Raw genomic sequence first — 21,496 nt, forward strand, 5'->3', positions numbered from 1 at the left:
CCATGGGTGTGACTACTTGACACCCTCAGCATGGTGTGAATACCTGATACATGGGTGTGAATACCTGACACCCTCTCACCATGAGTGTGAACATGACACCCTGACCATCGTGTGAATACCTGACACTCACCATTGTGTGAATACCTGACACATGGGTGTGAACCCATGTGAACATGACACACTCTTACCATGGGTGTGAACACTTGAGACCTTCACCACAGATGTGACTATTTGATGCCCTCATGGTGATGTCCTTACCAAGGGTATAAATATTCAACTTGCAAAAGGATCCACTCCCTGGTGACTCAGGCGGATGTGGCCTTGGCCCTCCAGGGGTATACTCCCACTGTCCCCTAAACGCCTGCCCTATTGGCTGCCCAGTCTGAGGTAGAGAAGAAACCTTTGTAACTGGAGTATAATTCGCTTTTTAATTAGAACGACGTGTGTAAATGACAGAATACCACCACCCTGCGCAGATGGCGGCCACAGAATACGCATCGAATTCATTCTGCCCAAGGAAGGGAGGGAGGGAGGACACAGCGGGGCGTGAGCCAGCAGTCCCCGCCCCCTTGGTCCTGCGAGTGATGGGGTCACCGACTGTCGGCCTGCACACGCCTCTTGAACGGTAAGCAGAGATCAAAAGCACAGCAGCAGTAATACTGGGTAAGTCCTTCCTTGCGTAAAACATCTGAATTAATTCATTGAAGGTATCAAAAATATACCCTGTAAACCAATACATCATTTACATCTGCCTTTCCTTCCCACCGCTGCGGCAACGATGTGTGAAAAAAACAGTCCAGTCCTCGGAGCATCTGTTCCCCCCAGGCCGCACCTGGCCCTTTTGTCCGCCCACCTGGCCTGACTTGGTTTCCAGCAATCTCGTTGGCTGGGGCAGTCTGTGGGGACCGGAACGAGCGCACTGGGGGCTGGACAGGGCCTGCATCCATCTGTCCAGAGCGCTAAGCGGGATGGGAGGCGGAGGGAGGGCGCGGGGGCTGCGAGCTCAGTTTAGACTTTGGTTCCAAATGCATTCGGGGGAGGCAGTGGCGTGGAGGTGCGTGGTCATCCTGCTTTGGGTCCCTGGCCGCCCCGGCCGCCTGCGTGTGGCTGCCACACGCCTGCCGTGCCCCCTCCCCGGCCCCTTCCCCTCCCTTCCCGAGCACCAGGTAAACATCCCCTGAGTAAGGTCTGCACAGGGCCAGCCCGGGGCGGGAGTCTTAGTTAAGGCTTTAGACAGGCAAGGATGCCGGCTCTGGACGGACAGATGGATGGAGGCGCAGGCGGACTCAGGGGCTCCTTCCTTGGTTGGGGGAGTCGGCAGCCGCCCCGCTCCTGCCGGGCCGTTCCTGTGGCTCGCTGGGACCTGACACCGCCCCCCCCTCCCCCGTTCTGAGTCACTCGCTGTCGGAGAGTGTCTCGTACTGCGAGCAGAGCAGTGGCTTGGGCTCCTCGTCCCAGGCGTGGTGGGGGCCAGCGAGGGGCCCGCTGCCCGCGGGGAGGCCCGGTGGGGGTGGGGAAGCCATGACACCCGCCTGCAGCCGCATGATCAGGGGGTTGTAGGGGAATGGCGTGGAACCTGCGGGAAGAAGCGAAAGATGCCCGGGAGGCCTCTGTGAGCCCGGCAGCCCCTGCTGGCCGCCTGCCCACCACACCGGGAACAGAGGCCTCAGCGTTTCTGTCCAACAGTCCTCCCAGACCTTTCTAATTGCAAACAGGTCTCAGAACCGTCTGCCTCTCTTCACCTGTTCTACTTCCGTCCCTGTTCACACCCTGCTGCTGTCTTTTGCCTGGACTATAGCAGTAGCCTATTCACCGTCCCTCTGGTCTATTCTCCCAGGGGCCTTCTGACCCTATGTTAGATGAGCATTTCCCTTCCGAAAGCCCTCCACGCCTCCTCACTACCCATCAAAGGAAGTCCAGGCTCCCCTGGATGGCCCACCAGGCCCATGTGATCTGGCCGGCCCCAACCACACCCTTTTCCTCTGCCTGTGCCCCTGGCAGAAGCATCCTGATGGTTCGTGAGCCAGGCTCAGCTGCCCAGGCCCCTGGACAGCGTTTCCACAGAACAGGCCCGAGTCTGAGCTCTGCACGCAGCAGGCGCTCAGCATTCAGTGCCCCGGCAGCATTCACAGCCCAGTGTCGGGGGGCTCGGCGAGCCCAGCCCTGTCCCCACCTGGTGCCCACCTGCGGACGAGGGCCTGTCCTCCCACACGCGGTTGGTGAGCGGCGTCCGGCGGTTGCAGTCTCCCTCCGAGTGCACTGAGGAGACAGAGGGTGGCCGGTCCCCAGACGCCAGGCCCGGGGCCGGGGACTTGGCTTTTCGGCTGCTGGGTCTGCCAGAGACCTTGGCCTTCCCGCCGCCACCTGCAGGGGGACAAGATGGGAAGGGGCTGCGTTGGGCAGTGAAGACAGCACTGACGCTGCGGTGGGGCCACAGGGGCAGGGTGAGGTCCTGCCATGGGCCCTCCAAAGAGGGAGGGAGAGCAGCGACGTGAACCCCTCCTCCCTGCTGCCCGCCCCAGCTGGGAAGCCAGGGTTGACCAGATGGCCAGCCATGAGCCTGGAGGGTGGAGATAGTTTCTGCTGGGCGGGGGGAGGTGGCTAAACTGTCTGCTGTTTGCAATAGCCCCCTGGGCTGTCCTGCAGCAACCCCAGCCCCAGGGGCTGGAACCCTAAGCATGAAGCTGGGCTTCCAGTTTGAGCGTGGCCCCAGAACCATGCTAAGGCTAGGCAGGATCCAGGCCCCGTGCAGAGAAGTCAGGACCCCTGAGGCCAGGCCTGACCCCCACAGAGGCTCCAGAAGCTTCTTGGGGCCTCAGTGTCCAGGTTGGACAACTGCAACTCTCTCCTCAGCTCCCTGCCCCGATACAGAGGGTATTGATGGGGAACCAGGCTGACCCCTAAGGCTCCCTGACTCCCAGGGCTGAGACAGACCCTGGGCTCCTCCCCACCAGGCTAAGGGGCAGCTGAGGACACATAGTGGGTCTGGCAGATGCTGAGCACAGGCCTGGCTGCCATTCCCCTGTCCACACAGTGTGGGTGGGGCTTCACTCCAGCCTGCTCTCCCTCAAGGAGACAGATGGGCCAAGAAGCCGGGTCTCCGCAGGGAGGAAGGCGGGAGGACTGGGGGGCGGACAGCAGTGTGAGTGTCCGAGGGAGGCGGCAGCGCTTTGGGCCTAGTGGGCAGGAGGGCCGGGGCTGGGGGGCAGAGGGTACAGACACTTGGGGGGTGTCAGCCCAGCTTCAGATTAGCAAACTCCAGAACGAGGTCAAACACGCACAAAAATAAAGTCACAAGCTCCAAAGCTCGAGGAGGGGGTTGTCAGAGGAGCGCGGAGGAGCGAGGATTAATCACACCGGGGGTGGGGACAGACGGGGGCGGGGCGGGGGTGGCCTGCAGACCTGGCGAGGTGAGTGTGTGGTCACTCCGTCCGTCAGCAGCGGTTATGGGCATAGCAGCGGGCAGGCTGGCACTGGCATTCAGAGGGTTAAAAGCATTGGCGCTGAGTGGCGGGGACTCTTCCCACTGGTCATATTTACCCATGAGTGCCTTTCTAATTATGGCCTCCAGCCCCATGTTGGTGCTGGCATGTTCCTGCACCGCCTGGCTTCTATAGGTCATAAGGCCTGGGAGAGAGAGACAGACAGACAGACAGACACATGGGGGCCGGGGAGGGGGAGCCAGAGGGGCGACGGAGAGAGAGAAGGGGGAGAGAGAGAAGGGAGAGAGAGAGGGAAGGAGGAGGAGGAGGAGGAGAGAGAAATACACAGTGAGCACATTTCGGCAAAGCAACATATTTATTTCCCTATCCCTCCCCACCCTTTTTTTCCTGCTGGGTGGTGTTAAAAGGGGAGAGGCTGGTTCCTTCTACCTGGGGCCCCGGAAGCTCTTGGGCACTGCCAGGGAGGTGGGGTAGGGGAGGTCAGATGCCCCCACCAGCCCCTATTCTCATTCCTATTCTGTCCTCTGGGAAATCACAAGCCCCGTCTGCACCTCCAATCCTAGCTGGGGCTGTTTTGTTTTTTTTTTAATCTCAAGTGGCCTTAATGGAGAGGGTGGGAGATGGGAGGGCTACCCTGTTTGGGGAACAGGCTGCTAGAAAATTGGCTCAAGCCAGAGCTGGGGGCTGGCGGGGGGCTGGGGAAGGGACTGAGAGAGAGAAGGTGACCAGATGGTCCTCCCGCTGCCCCACCTCCACCTGTGTGACCTGGGACGTGCAGCCCCCTACCTCCCCACCAAGCTGGGCCTGCTCTCCTCCCTCTGCCTCTCCCCACCCAGGAGCCATGAGGAGAAAGAGGTGCAGAGACGGACGCTGAGGGCGGGGTCATAGCCATGCAGTTACGGTGCGTGCAGGGGACAGGGCAGAAGTAGACACAATCACGGGACCAGCCCTGGTCCGGCCCCAGCTGGCCCAGCTGCCCAGTCCCAAGGACAAAGTGGTCGAATCAACAAACCGGTCCCAAGAGGATGCTTCCAGAACACCTCCTGACAATCGGGGAAACCTCCTTTTCTGTTAACCACAATTCCTTTCCCTTTTTTCTTTCTTGTGAACCACATGGAGGTGGGGGACCTTTGCACACCCCCTATAGGTGCTGTCTTTTCAGAATTTTTGTTAAACCAGCCTTTGCTTTCAAAAGCCCCCAGTGAATCCCCATTCCACCGTGCCCACACGGGGCAAGTGTTTCATGGATTTTTAAACTTCTGCTCTGAATGAATCATACGAATACAAAGTGGTCAAATCGTCTTTCTGACCACTCGCTCCTTTGTAAACTAAACCGAGGCTTCCATGAGGTTGCGGGTGACGCAGATGCTTTGAAAATCACGTTTCTGTAGCAACTGCTGGCTGCCTGCGTTTTCTTTTCCCTTTTGGTTTCAAATACGTTTGTAGCCAGGGATGCTCACACCTTTTCTGCTGTCTTGGCCACATTTCTGCAGCACTTTTGAAAAAACAGCCATGTGCATGAAGAAAAAGCAACATTTCCAACAAGGGTGAGTGCTGAAATCACAGCAGCGCAACTGGGCCTTCTACCCAAGGCCACGAGTCCGTGACCTGATGGAGCTGGCTCCAGGCTTAACGATCTCCATTTATAAAGGTGAAGTCTGACACAGGTTGAGTGGCAAAGACTGGAGCCTGGAAAATTTCTTCTTGTGGACTAAAACTGCATAAAAAGAAAAAATCAGGCTGGGCGTGACTGCTCACGCCTGTAAACCCAGCACTTTGGGAGGCCCAATGTGGGTGGATCATCTGACGTCAGGAGTTCGAGATCAGCCTGGCCAACATGATGAAACCCCGTCTCTACTAAAAATACAAAAATTAGCCAGGTGTAGTGGCAGGTGTCTGTAATCCCGCTACTTGGGAGGCTGAGGTGGAAGAACTGCTGAAACCCGGGAGGCAGAGGCTGCAGTGAGCCAAGATTGCACCACTGCACTCCAGCCTGGGTGACAGAGCAAGACTCTGTCAAACAAACAGACAAACAAACAAACACAAAAAACAAAAATCAGTCGAGGTGGGAGGATCCTCAGCTTGAGGACAGGAGTTCAAGACTAGCCTGGGTAACATATTGAGAGCCTGTCTCTACAAAAAAGATAAAAAATTAGTCGGGTGCAGTGGCGCATGCCTGTAGTCCCAGCTGCTCAGGAGGCTGAGAGGTAGGAGGATCATCTAAGCCTGGGAGGCGGAGGCTGCAGTGAGCTGTGATTGCACCACTGCACTCTGGCCTAGGTGACAGAAAGACCGTGTCTTAAAAAGATAAATACAAAATATTTATATATAAGTGTTAGCATAAATCTTCACTGTACCATGCCATGAGTTTGTACACACAGATACACCTGTGTGTCTAGCACCTACTTCAAGATTTAGAACATCCCAGGGACATTCATTTCTAACCCTCTTGTTGTTTCGACCAAATTGTCTTCTTCCCGTTGCCTGAGGCTTGGCAATGCCACCGGTGTCTAGTCACTGGGCAGGTGGAGGTGTCCTAGTTGGGACTCCCATTTGGAGGCCTCGCTGACCCCCTGATAATATCTGAATGACTATCCTTCGCTCACCATTCCCAGGGCTCAAGGCCCAGGAATGTTCCCCGGGGAAGATCAGCAAACCTCTCCGACCTCCATCCTGGCCTTGGCTTCCACCAAAGGACCAGAGGATAACCAGGCACCCACACAGAGGCAGCCGACCCCGAAACTGCCTCAGCCCCACTGGGCCAGGCCTGCCCATGCAGAGTGACCCCCAGAGGCCACACCCCAGACTCACCAAGGAAATACACAATGGGGCCCTCCTAGAGGATGGGGCTCCAACCTCAAGGGACCCCTAAGTCCAAAAGATCATAGAAGTCTTAAGTTTCAGCTTAAAAGTGCGTGTCAATTTTACACCTATCTCTGCCACACACCTGTATTTGATCTTGAAAGAAAAAGTAAGGCTTCCCAGTTCCCTGGCTGGAATTAAGGAATGAAGCTCTAGCTATAACAAACGCCCGAGTGAACTCGGAGGCTTGTGCTCTGAGCTCAGGCCCACCCCTCGTCCAGACAGGTGCATCTCCAGCCGAGGCTGGCGAAGAAGCAAGGTGAGTTTCCAGCTGGTGAGGGTGCATCTGATACTTACTAACCACCCGAGGGGATCTTAACTCCAGAGATTCCCTGCACAGCGAGGGTCCTGTCTACACAGGGAACAAGCCTCGCCTGCCTGTTGTGTGACTCTGAATCCTACTGTGCAGTTAGTTCATCCCAGAATGAGGGGGTACACCCAGACTAGCGAAGGCTCCTCGTCCCTTCATGACAGCTGGAGCAGGGGTGGGGAGGGAGCGCAGGGGACCAGGGCGGCCATATAGCAAGGGCTGGATGGGTTACCTGTTCCGGTGATGGCGGGCATATTGAAGATCTCTGTCCCAGGCTGGCCGATATCTGGAAGCGGGTGACAGAGTGGGTGAGGCCCCCAGGTCTCTGGGAATTACCTGCCCTACCAGTCCCCTGTGTGGTCCAGGCCAGGTGTGCTGGCATCACCTGGGGAAACTTGTTCATTGCAGGTTCTCATGCAGCAGGCCTGGGACAGGGCCAAGCGTCTGCATTTCTTTTTCTTTTTTTTTTTTTTTTTGAGATAGAGTCTCACTCTGTCGCCCAGGCTGGAGTGCAGTTGTGCGATCTTGGCTCCCTGCAACCTCCGCCTCCCAGGTTCAAGTGATTCTCCTGCCTCAGCCTCCCGAGTAGCTGGGGTTACAGACATCCGCCACCACGCCTGGCTAATTTTTGTATTTTTAGTAGAGACGGGGTTTCACCATGTTGGTCAGGCTGGTCTCAAACTCCTGACCTCATATGATCCACCCACCTTGACCTCCCAAAGTGCTAGGATTACAGGTGTAAGCCACCGCGCCTGGCCAAGGGCCTGCATTTCTAACCAGTACCCTGGGGATGCTGATGCTACGGTTCCCTGGACTGCACTTACAGGGCCCTGGAGTTACCAGCCTGGGTCAGAGATTTTTTTTTTTTTAAGACAGTGTCTTGCTCTGTTGTCCAGGCTGGAGTGCAGTGGTGTGATCATAGCTCACTGCAGCCTTGACCTCCGAGGCTCAAGAAATCCTCCTATCTCAGCCTCCCCAGTAGCTGGGACTATAGGTGTGTGCCTGTTTTTAAAGTTTTTTGTAGAGATGGGGTCTTGCTATGTTGCACAGACTGGTCTCGAACTCCTGGCTTCAAGCAATCCTCCTGCCTCATCCTCCCAAAGTGCTGGGCCTATAGGCATGAGCCACCGTGCCCGGCAAGCCAGTGACTATCTGCAAGGTTTCTACTCCAGCCCCAGGAAGGGAAAAGCATCTGTGATTTGTCCAAACTTCCCTGGCAGATGAGGCTTCTTGGGGTCGGGGACTGTGACAGATTCTTTATTTGCCCACCCACTCACGTATTCCCTGGTGGATCTGCTAACTGCCAGGCGCTGTGCTAGGGACTGGGAAGCAGAGTGGGGCGTTCATACCCAGCAACCACGTCAGTGGGTGCAAAGCCACACAGGTGCTGAGTGTGGGAGGCGCCCGGCCCTTGTGTGGGAGGGATCCAACCCCTGGTCCCAGTATTCACGCAGGTATTCACCGGGCACCTACTATGTGCTGGGTGCTATTCTTCTGTGCCAGTAAGCTCCTATAGAAAGCCCAGCAAATCAAGAAACTGCCTTGGGGCTCCCCAAATGTGAGGCAAAGGGCCTGGGGGGAGGTGGTCAGCAGGGCCACTTAGCTTTCGAAGGTGCACCGTGGGTTTCTGCCACTGGGCGGCTCCAGCTGCCCAGGCAGGCCACCCGCCCACCTGTGGCCCCATGCTTCCCCGGGAGCCTGCAGGCCCCTTACTGTATTCAGGCTCATTCCGGTTGTGGGTGTTCAGCTTCTTGTTGATCTCTTGCTTCTTGGACTTGACCATGGCGGAGTTGCTCTCGGTCAGCTTGCTGAAGAAGGCTGGCGGCTGGCTGGTGTTGCCTGGAGACTTGGAGCCCATCCTGCTGTGAGGATCAAACACCTCACATCAGCTCACTTGGTGCCAAGCTTGCATGCCTTTGATGATGGGGAACTCACCACCTGAGATGCCTTAGACATTTGGAAGCAAGCTTCACCCGCCCCCACGCCTGCATCCCCTGCCTGGTAGAAGATCACGGCTCCTGAAATCTCCTCTGCGGTTCACCCGTCCTGGGGCTAGGGGTGTCTTGGGAGACGCCTGGCTGCGTGGTGGGCTGCCTCTGACCACTTGCTCCAGCCTGACCCTCTCAAGAGAGCCCCAAGGACTGAAATTGGGTTCCGATCATGCCCTTCCCCAGGGGCAGCGGGCCCAGCTTCCTTCTCAGGTCCCACCTCACCCATCACCCCCGGTCTGGCCCAGCACACCTAGCTCATTATTTCTTAGAGGTTCAACAGGGGCTGTCAACGGGGGCCTGGTCCAGCTGAGATCCCAGCCCAAAGCACGGAAAGCTACCACTGAGGTCTCCCCAGGGAGGGTGGGCATGTATCACACCCCCAAGTTGGTGAAACCTGCTTGGCAGGCTTGAGGTCACCCAGCTGAGCCCTGTGCCCTTGTCACTCTCCACATGGCACCACGGTGGACTGGGGCCAAGGATGGGCAAGGGATACCAGAGCATCCCGGGGGCAGCGCATGTGCCCACAGAAGTACCTGGGCTCCGTCTGTTCCCCATCCCGGTACAGCAGCGGGTACACAGCACTCCGGGAGTGCCCTGGCTCCGTCATGCCCTCCGGTGGGGACACAGGTTCAATACCGTCCTCACCGCCACCCAAGACTGACGTCTTGTTTGGCTCTGGAGACCTGGATGGAGAAAGGGCCCCAGATGTGGTCAGAGGTCTCCCTACTGAGGGGACGCACCCTCCCTCCACTCTAAACCAGGGCCCCGCACGCTTTTCCTGTACGTAGCCAAATCATAAACGTTTTAGGCATTTTCGACCACAAGTAATCTCTGGCATGTATTGTTATCATTTTAATTTTTTTTTTAAACAACCCTTTAAAAACGTAAAATCATCTTTTTAGTTTATGAATTGTACAAACAGAGGGCCCGGGCTAGATCTGGCCCATGGGCCACAGTTTATTGACCCCTGCTCTGAATTCTGGTGGTACCCCAGTGCCAGCTACATCACTGCCCCCCAAAGATGTCCTGCTGTCTTGCCATGTCTGTCCTCGCACACACATTACCCCCCCCGCCCCCACCAAAACGCCTCCTTCACCCTGGAGCTCAGGGCCCTCCCCTCTCTTCCTCTTTTGACCGCCAGAGGCCCCATGGTTCACCAGGGTGGGGGTGGGGGTGGGGGTGGGGGTGGGGGTGGGGGTGGGGGCGGGAGTGGGAGTGTGCGTGAGCATGTGCATGTGCCTGTGTCTACAGGGATGTGCGGGTGCGCGTGTGTGCGGGTGCGCGTGTGTGCGGGTGCGCATGTGTGCGGGTGCGCGGGTGCGCGTGTGTGCGGGTGCGCATGTGTGCGGGTGCGCCTGTGTGCGGGTGCGCATGTGTGCGGGTGTGCATGTGTGGGTGTGCGTGTGCGGGTGTGCATGTGTGTGCGCGCACATGTGTGCATGTGTGTGGGTGTGCATGTGTGGAAAGGCTGCTCTCTAATCATACAGCCCTGGAACAAATCACCCTCTGTCACCTACTGACTGTGTCCCTGTGGGCAAGTGAATTCACTTCTCCAGGCCTTAGTTTCTTCATCTGTGAAATGGGGAGAATGCTGCCTATGTCTCCTGGGGGGCTGTGTGTAAAGGGTACACGTGAGTGCCTGGAACCCACTGAGCACAACATGTACTTTTATCAGCTATTATTCGTTATGTATCCGCTCTGTGACTCCCCCATCTCCTGGAGCCTCCATTTCTTGCCTGTGCAATGGCACCAGGCGGGCCTCATATGCAGCTGAGCTCAGACCCAGCTCTGAGGCAGGCAGCTGACGAAGGCCTCCCACCGGCTGACCAGCAAGAGGCACCCCCATCCCTCGCTCACCTCTTGCCCCCTTCGCTGTGGGGGGAGCCACGGGCCGGGGCACCATGGTCCGGGGGCGGGAGGTAGAGGTCACTGGGTGGGCGGCGGAGGTCCAGGACGGGGCAGCTGGCCCCAGGGAAGGAGTAGAGGGGGGCGGGCAGGGGTGCGCTGAGCTGCTGTGGGTGGTGCCGGGTGTAGTCCTGTGTGATGACCTCCTGCAGGCAAGTGGGGGGCCCAGAGTCAGGCAGCGCTCTCCTGACAGAACCTTCTGGGGGTGGGGAGGGGCTAGACGGAGCTCGGGGCAGAATCCTGGGTGGGGCCAGCTTCCTGGGTGACTGTGGACCTGCCCGCCACCCTCTGGGCCTCCGTGTCCCAGTGTGCATGGGAGTGGGGCTGTGGTCAGCGGTCCCAAGCTGGTAGTTGGCAGATGGCTGATGAGACCAGCCCATGACACTGAGAAACCCGGGCCACCAGGAAGGCCTCATTGCCCGTGAAGATGCCATCGGCTCGCATCACAGGCTCCTCCCATGGATTAGGGGGCGGTGATGGTGCCGGTGCTCGGGGCTTTGGGATCTCACCCTCACCCACGCCCTGGATCCCCCCCGCGCCATGCCCTGGATCCCCCAGCCACCCCACCAGGACAGAAGGGCTGTGGGGTTCCCCATCCCCTCTCCAGGCCTGGTGCCCCCAGGTGCAAAGGTGACAAGAAGCAGCAGAGAACGCGTAGTTACACTGATGTGCTGGGCCAGGGTGACCACCCGCTGGTGACCTTTGACCCCTGGGGCGGTCTGGAGCAGCGGGCTGGACGAGGGCTGGCTCTCAGGCAGCGGCCGCAGGTGTGGGAGGTGGGCGGCCTCCCCGCCAAGCTTCACGGGGCCTGCAGGCAGAGCAGAGCTGGTCAGGGGGTGTCTGCTGGCCCCAGGGCTGCTGGGCCCAAATCCCAGCCCCATGCCTTTGAGCCTCATGATCCAGCCGATTCCTTGGCCTTTAGGCACCTCTGTTTTCCTATCTGCATGATGGGGCCTTGAGGGTCCTCACTGTGCAGGGCTTCGGGGGCCTGGGTGCTGGGTGGGGTGTACCTGGCTGCTTGGGCCGCAGCTCCCCCTCCAGGTGGCTCTTGTCGAGCTCTTCCAGGTGCTTGGGGAGCCCCTTGTCGTGGGTCAGACTGGGCGAGCTCACAGGGCTGACGGGCTCCACCCCTTCGGGGCTGTAGCTGCTGCCGTGGTAACCTAGGGCAGGCGGGGGGTGCAGAGTCAGGCACCGGGCCCAGGATTTCGGAGTCCGAGGGGCAGGGCTGCCCTCCCAGCTGGCTGGGACCCCGGGGGGGTCAAGGGGAACCCAAGCTAGGGGTAGGGTTTGGGCTCCCAAAAGACAGTAAGGCAGAGAGGGGTGTTGGGGAGAGACAGGGAGGCCAAGGGAGAGGTGGAGAGAGATGCAGAGCCCGGGACAGAGACAGACAGAGAGGGAGACACAGAGAGAGATTAGGCAAGAAGGGACAGAGATGGGTTCAGGTGGTGGAGGCCGGGCGAGGCCAGCGTGAGATGGGGGCAGCATGGGTCTCTGGGGAAGGAGTGTGTGGGGCGGAGTGAGAAGTGGGGGTGTGGCTGGGAGTGACCCTGGGTCCCCGGGGCCCCGCCTGGGCTATAGCCTCGGCCATCCCAGTCCAACAGAGAGGAGCCATGAACTAGGGCCAAGGCAGGGGTCCAGAGGCAGAGGGCTCCCCTTTTTCTGGGGTACAGGGGCTGGGGACAGGGCAGGATGCAAGAGCCAGACCCAGCTCCTCCTCGACAGCGCAGGTCCCTGCCCCGCCTCAGCTTCTCCTTGCACCGCCTGCCTCCACTTCCCCCAGTCCAACTGCATCCAGGCAGCCGGCAGGTGGGGGCGTAGGCCCGAGCCCTCCCGCAGCCCCATCCCTGCTCCCTGGACACAGGCGCAAAGAGGGAGATGGGGGCGCAGTCGAAGTCAGAATCACAGATCCATTCATTAAAGAAAAAAAAGCAAAAATCCAAAAAAAAAAAAAAACCATGGTAAAATGATGTGCAAATGATGAGCGCCCCCAAACCAGAGGGGCAGGCGCGGCCGGAGTAGTCGTCAGCGCGTGCAAACCGGCGAGGACGGATGGGCTTCAAAACAAAATACCAAAACCAACAACAAAAAAAACGGGGGCCAAAGTAAAAAGCAGAGATCTGAAAATATCTTTGGACCACGAGACGGGGTGGGTGCGGGCCGGAAGTCTTACCATCGCGAGGGGAGCCGTTGGCCAGCGCACCTCCTTCTCGCGCCCCTTTATCGTGAGCAATTTGACGCATGATAATCGCGTCTATGAAGGTGGCCGCTGTCAGGGTGGTCTTACCCAGAGAACGGAGTTCCAGTTCCTGGATGGAAAAGGGTTTACTTTGAGTCTTTTCCCGGTGCGGGTCCGAGGCCGAGGCAGGTGGCGCCGGCGGGTCCGGGCTGGCGTGGTGAGGTGCGAGGTTCTTCGCAGGGGTGCGGGCGATGGTGGCGTGGCCAGAGACGGGGGGCACTAGGGGCCGGGGCTCCGAGCCCTTGCTGGGGGAGGAGGCGGGCTCCAGCCCGGAGCGGGCTGGGGGCTTGGCGAGGAAGGCATGGCCGGTGTCTGCTCGGGGCCGCTCTGGCCGGGCGACCCGGGGGGCCTCCTTGGGCAGCAAGACGGGCTCCATGAGGGTAGGGTAGACCCCATCGAGGGTGCCGCCCAGTGGGCAGTGGGTGGCAGGTGGGAATGTGGCAGCCGGGCGAACGGGTGAGGAGGTGGAGGTGGACCTGGGGGAGGAGAGAAGGCGGTCAGGCAGTCATGGGAGCTGCCCTCTTCCTCCACCACCCTCGATGAGTCCCCATTGCCCTGGGATAAATCCACATCCCCTGCTGCTCCCAGAGTGAAACTGCCCTCCTGACTGTAACCTGCCAGACTCTGTGCGTCATGGTTTGACCCATCCCACTCATTCGTTCATTCATTCCTTGCATCATTCCAAAACTTCTGATTAAGCAGCTACTAGGTGCCAGGCACTGTTCTAGACACTGTGAATACAGCGGTCATAAAACGGATGCAAGCATCTTACCATCTAATTCAGAAAACAGACTACGATCACATTAACAGATATCCCAAGCTCTACAGAGCCTGGTAACTGTGTGGAGGTAGTTGATAAGGTATCAGGAGAGAACGGCAAGGAAGCTGAGGCAGGGCTAGGAGGTCTTCAGGGAGGGGGCACATGAGGGAGCTGGGCCTGCTCAGGATACCCGAAGAGCTAAAAAAGCCATGTGAGGAGTGAGAGAGCAAGGGGAAGGACGCCAGGGGGCGGCCAGGGTGGGCGCTGAGAACAGAGAAAGCTGCTGTTCCCGGCTCTGTGAGTGAGAAGCTGGGGCACAGCTGCCCTTGCACAGGGCTGGGGCTGGAACAGGAGCCGGCTGCTCCACCCACGCGGCCTTCCCGGAGCCCTGCGTTTCCACGGGGGCACCCCCATCTCTCGCTAACTCTACCTCCCAGAGCCTCATTCATGAGCGGGCAGTGGGCAGGCGCTCGTTTTTTCCATTATATTTTTGAATCGGCTGTCACGGGCATATCCCACAGAGCCTGTGTGCGGAACCCTGCTCCCCACAGCCAGGGATTAGTGCTTCATGCACCTGCTGGGTCTCTGAGTCAGGGGTGACAAAGTCACCACTGCTTTTGGGAAACGATGCCATTTTTCATAATTGAAATAATGATTAGGGGAGGTATGAATTCAGGCATCCAAGTGGCAAGTTGGGGCACAGGTACTTTTTTGAATAAAAATTCATTTTGGAGGAGTAAGTTGCCTCTAAATAGGTCCTGGAGGCTGAGTGCGGTGGCGCACGCCTGTAATCCCGGCACTTTGGGAGGCTGAGGCAGGCAGATCACTTGAGGTCAGAAGTTTGAGACCAGCCTGGCCAACATGGTGAGATCGCATTTCTACTAAAAATATAAAAATTAGCCGGGTGTGGTTGCACGTGCCTGTAATTGCAGCTACTTGGGAGGCTGAGGCAGGAGAATCACTTGAACCCAGGAGGTGGAGGTTGCAGTAAGCAGAGATCGTACCACTGCACTCCAGCCTGGGCGACAGAGTACAACTCCATCTCAAAAAAAAAAAAAAAAAAAAAGGTCCCGGGCAGGGAAGGGTGTTGAGGTGTGACCCCACCCCCCTGGTGAAGCAGCTCTGCCCACAGTCTCTGGAGTGTGTGTCACCAGAGGGCACTCAGGGGCCTCTCCCATCTCAGAGAAACTTGGGACTCTGTCCAGGCAAGAGGGACACCTCTTTTCCTTGCTGGCCTTGCTAAATGTGGGGGACCGGGAAAGTCTTTCCTCACAGCCCCCATTCAGTCTCTCCCTCTCCACAGATTCTATTCTCAAACCAAACAACCTCCCCATCTACTCATCCCACGGCCCAACTCATTGTCCGTCCACCTGGGCCTCCATCCACTCATCCCCACAATTACTCATCCAACCATCCATTCCATCATCCACCTAACCCTACCACCCACCCATCCACCCACCCACCCAGCTAACCCAGCCATCTATACTCTCACCCACCCACCTACCTACCTAACCCAACCACCCACCCATCCATCCATCCATCCACCCAGCTAAGCCAGTCAACTACACTCTCACCCACCCACCTACCTCCCTAACCCAACCACCTACCCATCCATCCATCCACCCAGCTAAGCCAGCTGTCTCTCCTCTCACCCACCCACCTACCTCCCTAACCCTACCACCCTCCCATCCACCCACCCAGCTAAGCCAGCCGTCTATACTCTCACCCACCCACCTACCTCCCTAACCCTACCACCCACCCATCCACCCACCCAGCTAAGCCAGCGTCTATACTCTCACCCACCCACCTACCTACCTAACTCAGCCACCCACCCATCCATCCATCCACATGGCTAACCTGGCCATCTATCCTTCCTCCCACCTACCTATCTACTTAACCCAACCACCCACCCATCCATCCATCCACCCAGTTAACCCAGCCATCTATCCTCTTACCCACCCATCTACCTACCTAACCCGATCTACCTACCTACCACCCACCCACCCACCCAGCTAAGCCAGTCATCTATCCTCTCACCCACCCACCTACCTACCTAACCCAACCACCTGCCCATCTATCCATCCATCATCCATCCATCCATCCATCCATCCATCTGGCTAACTCAGTCATTTATCCTCTTAGCCACCTACCTACCTACCTACCTACCTACCACCCACCCACCCACCCACACAGCTAACTTGGCCATCTATCCTTTTGCCCATCTACTTACCTACCTAACGTGACCACCCACCCATCCATCCACCCAGCTAACCCAGCTATCTATCCTCTCACCCACCCACCTACCTACCTAACCCTATCACCCACCCATCCATCCATCCACCCACCCAGCTAACCTAACCATCTATCCTCCCACTGACCCACCTACCCACCTAACCCAACCACCTATCTGGCTAACCCGGCCATCTATCCTTCCACCCACCCACCTACCTACCAAACCTGATCATCCACCCATCCAACCAGCTAACCCAGCCATCTATCTTTCCACTGACCCACCCACCCACCTAACCCGACCACCCCACCATCCATCCATCCATCCACCCACGCAGCTAACCTAACTTCCCACTGACCCACACACCCACCTAACCCGACCACCCACCCATCCATCTACTACTCACACATAGTCTATTCTTCTACCCCCACACATCTGCCCACCCACCCACCTCCCATATACCTTCCACCAAGCATCCTCTTATCTGCTCATCCTCCTACTGACCACCCATCCACCCGCCCGCCCCCTCCCCCATGCCAACCTGGCCCACCTCAGGACCGTGGGCGTACTGGGCTCCACAGCGGTGATGATACCCTTCATGCCTGTGTTGTGAAGCACACTGGGTCTCTGCTGGAGGGCATCCTGGGTCCGAGGGGAGATGGGCGAGTGCTGGTGGGCATGGGAGTGGGAGGCGGGGCGGCTGCTGCTGCCCCCACCCCCACCGCTGCTGCCGCTGCTGCCGCTGCTCTGCTCTGTACCTGGTGACAGGCAGTGGCATCAGCAGGGGGAGGCCTCTTGCGGCCCACAAGGAGTCCCGGAGCCGGGGGTGGGGGCTCTGATGCCCTACCAGGTCTCCAGATGGGGGCGTGCTCCACTGTCGTGGTGGACGTGAGGATGGACTTTTCCCGCTCCCGATCCCGGTCACGCTCTCGATCCCGGTCTCGCTCCCGCTCGGACGAGGATGTGGTGGTTGGTTTTGTCAAGTGTGTTGGACCTCCTAGGAAACCGAAAGGCCAGAGACTCAGCCCCAGGGCCCAAGAAGAGCCTGGCTTTGTCTTCTGGGGTGGGAAAGAGAGCAGGGCTTCTGCCCGCCCATCCCCCAGCCGCCTCCCATGGATGCCGGGGTCCCCACCCCAGACTGGGCAGTGGCGCTACCTGGGGAGAGTGGGGAGCTGCTGTGGCGGCTGCTGAAGGGCTGGGGCGCGGTGGGGAGGTAGGCAAGGCGGTCCATGGCGGTGGCTGGGGTGCCTGGTGTCGGGGGCACGAGCACAGGCAGGTGTGGCACTTGGGACAGGTCGATGATGCCTGCGGGAGGTGTTGGGCCAGGGCTGTAGCCACAGGGAGGAGAGAGGCCAGGCTGCCCACTGGCCAGATCACCCTCCTGGAGAGCACGGCACACACTCCTGGAGCCAGCAGAGCTGGTGACAGGCACTCCCTCCTCGGCTCCCAGCACCGGCCATGGAACCCTTTTCTGAATGCTCAGGTTCTCTCGGTACCACCTCCTCTTCTGCTCCCAAGCCCGAGCCGTGGCATCTCCTGCAGCTGCCCTCACTGGTTCCCATCTCAGGCCCTCTGTGCCCCTTAAGCCTCTGACGCCTACACAATCCATTCCCTGTATTCAATCCTCACTGTTCAAAATACTTAGTGTGACTTCGGCTTTTCCAGCTGAGCCCCAGCTAGAACTTGGTTATTCCAGAAGCATTTCTGAGGATGGCCCTGGAACGTGTGCATGCAAAGCAGCTGTGGGCTGTTTACAAGGCAAAGGAACAAACTCCAAACAGCCTCACATTTTCATCTTTTTTTTTTTTCGAGACACAGTCTTGCCCTGTTGCCCAGGCTGGAGTGCAATGGTACAATCTCCGCTCACTGTAACCTCCGCCTCCCGGGTTCAAGTGATTCTCTTGCCTCAGCCTAGTGAGTAGCTGGGACTACAGGTGCGCATCACCATGCCTGGCTAATTTTTGTATTTTTAGGAGAGATGGGTTTCACCATGTTGGTCAGACTGGTCTCGAACTTCTGACCTTGTTATCCACCTGCCTCGGCCTCCCCAAGTGCTGGGATTACAGGCATGAGCCACTGTGCCTGGCCACATTTTGATCTTTAAACTCCTGAGGCCCCCGTATCCTAAGAGTATACACAGATGCACACACACCCACTGAGGATGCAGCCAGGAGCCACACGCTGTGCACTCACCTACCAGATGCCAACCAGCACCCATAGCACGCACAACCCCAGGCCACCCACTCAGGTCTGTTCACACAAGGTGACCCACAAGGTGACCAGGTCTAGCTGCCTCCGCGAGGCCACAGGGGCACGCCCACGTCCTTTGGGAATAAGGCCAAACCCAGCGGAGGTGGTCTGCCCACCCACTCACCTCGGGGACCCGCAGCGTAGTTGAGTGCCAGCGAGGACTCGCGGGGCGAGAGGCCCCTCAGCATGTCAGCTCGCTGGGCCATGGTGGTGGCCGCGTTGTGGTGCATCTGCTGCGAGGTGATGTAGTCATTGATGATGGTCTGCCGGTTCTCCAGCGCTGCCGTGTCGGGGTAGCCGCGGATGAGGTAGGGTGGGTACAGGTGCGGGTAGGTGGGGTTGGGGGCCAGGTGCCGGGGCAGGTAGTAGGCAGCGGCTGCGGGGCAGAGGGGAGCTCATGTGAGGCCAGCCATACCTAGGCCTGATGGTGTCGCTCCACCTGTCTGGATGCCCCCTACTTCTGCACCCGGACAGCTTCTCCCACCTACATGTGTGGCTGCCCAAAGCACAAACCAGAACTGAGCGTCGGACAGCAGGAAAACATCACGCCAGGACACAAGAGGGTGACTTCTACGAAGGATGCTTTTTGCATCAAAGTTGTCCCAAACATAGGACATCCCAATGCAGATTAACACTCCAAAGGGATGCAACTTTCTTTATTTCTTTTTTTAAAATTTCTTTTATTTTTAGAGAAGGAGTCTCGCTCTGTCGCCCAGGCTGGAGTGCAGTGGCGCGATCTTGGCTCACTGCAAGCTCCGCCTCCCGGGTTCACGCCATTCTCCTGCCTCAGCCTCCCGAGTAGCTGGGACTACAGGCACCCACCACCACACCCGGCTAGTTTTTGTATTTTTAGTAGAGACGGGGTTTCACCGTGTTAGCCAGGATGGTCTCTATCTCCTGACCTTGTGATCCGCCTGCCTCAGCCTCCCAAAGTGCTGGGATTACAGGTGTGAGCCACCGTGCCCGGCAACTTTTAAAAAAGACTTTCAGATCATGTCTATTTGAAAAATGCATATACTCAAGTCCTCATTCTATACCTTTGCATTGCTAAAGGCACTGATAAGTCCTGCAGGAAAAGAAAACCACTGAAATGTTTAACCCCACATGTCCTGCAAACTACTAAGAGAAATTCTGCTCCAACCTAAGCTCATGATTACACTGTTGGGTCTTCCAATCCCGAGGCCTCAGTTTCGCCATCCAGGGGAACCTGACAGTTGATGCCTAAGGAGTCCCTGAGCGAACACTGATGAGGTCCGTGGCCCTGTTCAGCACCACTGCAGGGTTCTGGGAGCCCCAGGGCAATCACCTGCGTCCAGAGGGATGCCGCGGGGTATGGAGGTGGGGTCGAAGGCCAGGGGGATGTGGCTGCGATACAGGTCAACGCCACTCACGCCCCGAAGCAGGTGCTCATAGGGCGAGATGGGGTGTGGGTGGTGCTCGGGCACGGTGCTGTGCGGGGACTTGGCGATCTCACGAGGCGTCGACGTCAGCTTTCGGTCCTGGGATGCCTTGCTGGACGAAAGGCTGCCTGTGGATGGGCAAGGTGGATGCATTGGGCCTCTGCACTGACCCCCCACGCAGGGCCTCTGGGGCTGGCATTTACGGGGAGTTGTTTGAGGATAGGGACCTCGGGATCCCAAGGACCAGGTCTCTTCATTCACTCCTTCATTTCTTCATTGCCTTAGTTCACTTTTTGCTCACTGACTCATTTGCTTTTGTGTTATAGTTTTTAAAAAATTCATTCTTTCATCCATTCACTCACTCAATCAATTAAAAAATATTGATGCAGCCTCTACTACGTGGCAAGCATTGTTGTGAGAACTGGGGTCACCCCAGTGAATGAAATAGAAATCCCAGCCCTCACAAGCTGACATTCAATGTGAGAGACAGGTGATAAACTAGCAAACAAATGAGAATTACAGAGTGAAACATGCTCAGAAGAAAATTTTCTTTCATTTTTTTTTTTTGAGATAAGAGTTTCACTCTTGTTGCCCAGGCTGGAGTGCAATGGCACGATCTCCGTTCACTGTAACCTCTGCCTCCCAGGCTCAAGTGATTCTCCTGCCTCAGCCTCCCGAGTAGCTGGGAATACAGGTGCGTACCACCACACCCGGTTATTTTTTTGTATTTTTAGTAGAGACAGGGTTTCACCATGTTGACCAGGCTGGTCTTGAACTCCTGACCTCAGGTGATCTGCCTGCCTTGGCCTCCCAAACTGCTGGGATTACAGGTGTGAGCCACCATGCCTGGCCGGAAGACAATTTTAAAATGTCGCAGCATGTGATATGAACTGGAGATAGGGGGTCTGGTTAGAAGAAGCCTCCCCAAGGATGTAATATTTAAACAAAGACCTGAGGGATGGAAAGAAACCCACTAAGTAAAGAAGTTACTGGAAGGCGGGGACATGGCAGGCAGAGAGGAGGAGCCACGAAAGCTCCCCAGCAAAGACTGAATTGACCGAGCTAAGCATGGCCAGGGAACAAAGAGAAAGAGGGCCCAGGGGCTGGGGCTGGGGAGGATGAAGAAATCCAGCTGAAGAGAGGCAGGCAGGGCCCCAACAGGCAGGCGCCCCAAGGCCATAGCAAAACGTGTGAAGTTGCTAGAAGGATGAAAGCAGGGAAGTGGAATAATTTGATTTGCATTTTTAGAAAGTATCCGGGTAGCTGTTTGCAGAGTGGATTACAGCAGGAAGAGGGAGGGGCGTGGGGGAAGCTAGGTGAGACACCACGGTGGTCTGGGAGGTGGCAAGGAGTTGGACAGGGTTTGGAATCGGAGGCAGAGCCCACGGGCCTGCAGGTGGTTTGGATGTGGTGGAAAGCGGGTGGCGAGGATATCCCAGGTGCAAACTAAGCTAATGGTGGATGGGGAGGCACAGCTTCTCCAGACAGGCGCCCACCCCACTCACACCCATGCACACCCCACTCACCCTCCTGCAGGCGCGGCGTGGGCTCCCGCGTGGTCACGGGCGAACCTCGCGGGAGGTGGCCGGCAAAGGGTGCCCCGTGGTCCTCATAGGTCAGGGGGCTCTGCCGCGGCTTGCCCAGCTCAGGCACAATGACCGGGGCGCCGCGCGCAATGGAGCCCCCCGAGCTGCTGGCGGTGCCTGGCCGGCTCTTCAGGCTCTCCTCGTAGCAGGCACGTTCCAGTGCCCGGGCGTCGGCCATCACATCCAGCGGGTGCACGGGTGGGAACGTCCGGCCGGGGCTGCCGATGAGGGAGCGTACGTCGTGCTTTTTGGAGCCAGTGGTGGACGCGCCGGTGTCGTACTTGAGCGGGGTGCCCTGGGGCAGAGGGGATGTAAGCTCTAGCCCTGGCCACAGCCATAGCCCAGACCAGCTGCATCCCCCTTCTGAGCCTCAAAAAGTTTGTCATCTATAAGATGGAAGTGACATCTGATGCCTCCAGAGGCAGGGAGACAGAGGGCTTTGCTAACCCTGAGATGGCACACTTGTTACTTACTGCCCTGCGCACCCTGGGCCTGACCCTGGTCCCCACGCTCCCTGGGGGGA

At 57.9% G+C, this 21,496-nt stretch overlaps 1 protein-coding gene across 50 annotated transcripts in view; it reads right to left on the reverse strand.

Annotated features, from left to right (window-relative positions):
- Nucleotides 1-409: 409 nt before the first annotated feature.
- NCOR2 (nuclear receptor corepressor 2) overlaps nt 410-21,496 on the reverse strand; it is a 244,179-nt gene continuing 223,092 nt past the window's right edge. For 15 of the 50 annotated variants that reach the window (XM_063785249.1, XM_016924580.4, XM_063785247.1 and 12 more), the window contains 16 exons: nt 20,914-21,268; nt 19,294-19,515; nt 18,112-18,363; nt 16,893-17,042; nt 16,585-16,734; nt 16,279-16,495; nt 12,682-13,223; nt 11,522-11,671; nt 11,174-11,319; nt 10,464-10,657; nt 9,140-9,289; nt 8,329-8,477; nt 6,848-6,901; nt 3,403-3,627; nt 2,185-2,364; nt 410-1,576 (listed from right to left, as the gene is read on the reverse strand). In XM_063785249.1, the coding sequence (XP_063641319.1) occupies nt 1,395-1,576; nt 2,185-2,364; nt 3,403-3,627; nt 6,848-6,901; nt 8,329-8,477; nt 9,140-9,289; nt 10,464-10,657; nt 11,174-11,319; nt 11,522-11,671; nt 12,682-13,223; nt 16,279-16,495; nt 16,585-16,734; nt 16,893-17,042; nt 18,112-18,363; nt 19,294-19,515; nt 20,914-21,268 (3,318 nt within the window). In that variant the 3' untranslated portion in view covers nt 410-1,394. The remainder of the gene's footprint in view (nt 1,577-2,184; nt 2,365-3,402; nt 3,628-6,847; nt 6,902-8,328; nt 8,478-9,139; nt 9,290-10,463; nt 10,658-11,173; nt 11,320-11,521; nt 11,672-12,681; nt 13,224-16,278; nt 16,496-16,584; nt 16,735-16,892; nt 17,043-18,111; nt 18,364-19,293; nt 19,516-20,913; nt 21,269-21,496) is intronic. The other 35 variants (XM_024348138.3, XM_016924593.4, XM_063785262.1 and 32 more) reach the window with 21 other exon arrangements.

Source organism: Pan troglodytes, chromosome 10 (genome assembly GCF_028858775.2).
Source record: "Pan troglodytes isolate AG18354 chromosome 10, NHGRI_mPanTro3-v2.0_pri, whole genome shotgun sequence".
Taxonomy (NCBI): Eukaryota; Metazoa; Chordata; class Mammalia; order Primates; family Hominidae; genus Pan; species Pan troglodytes.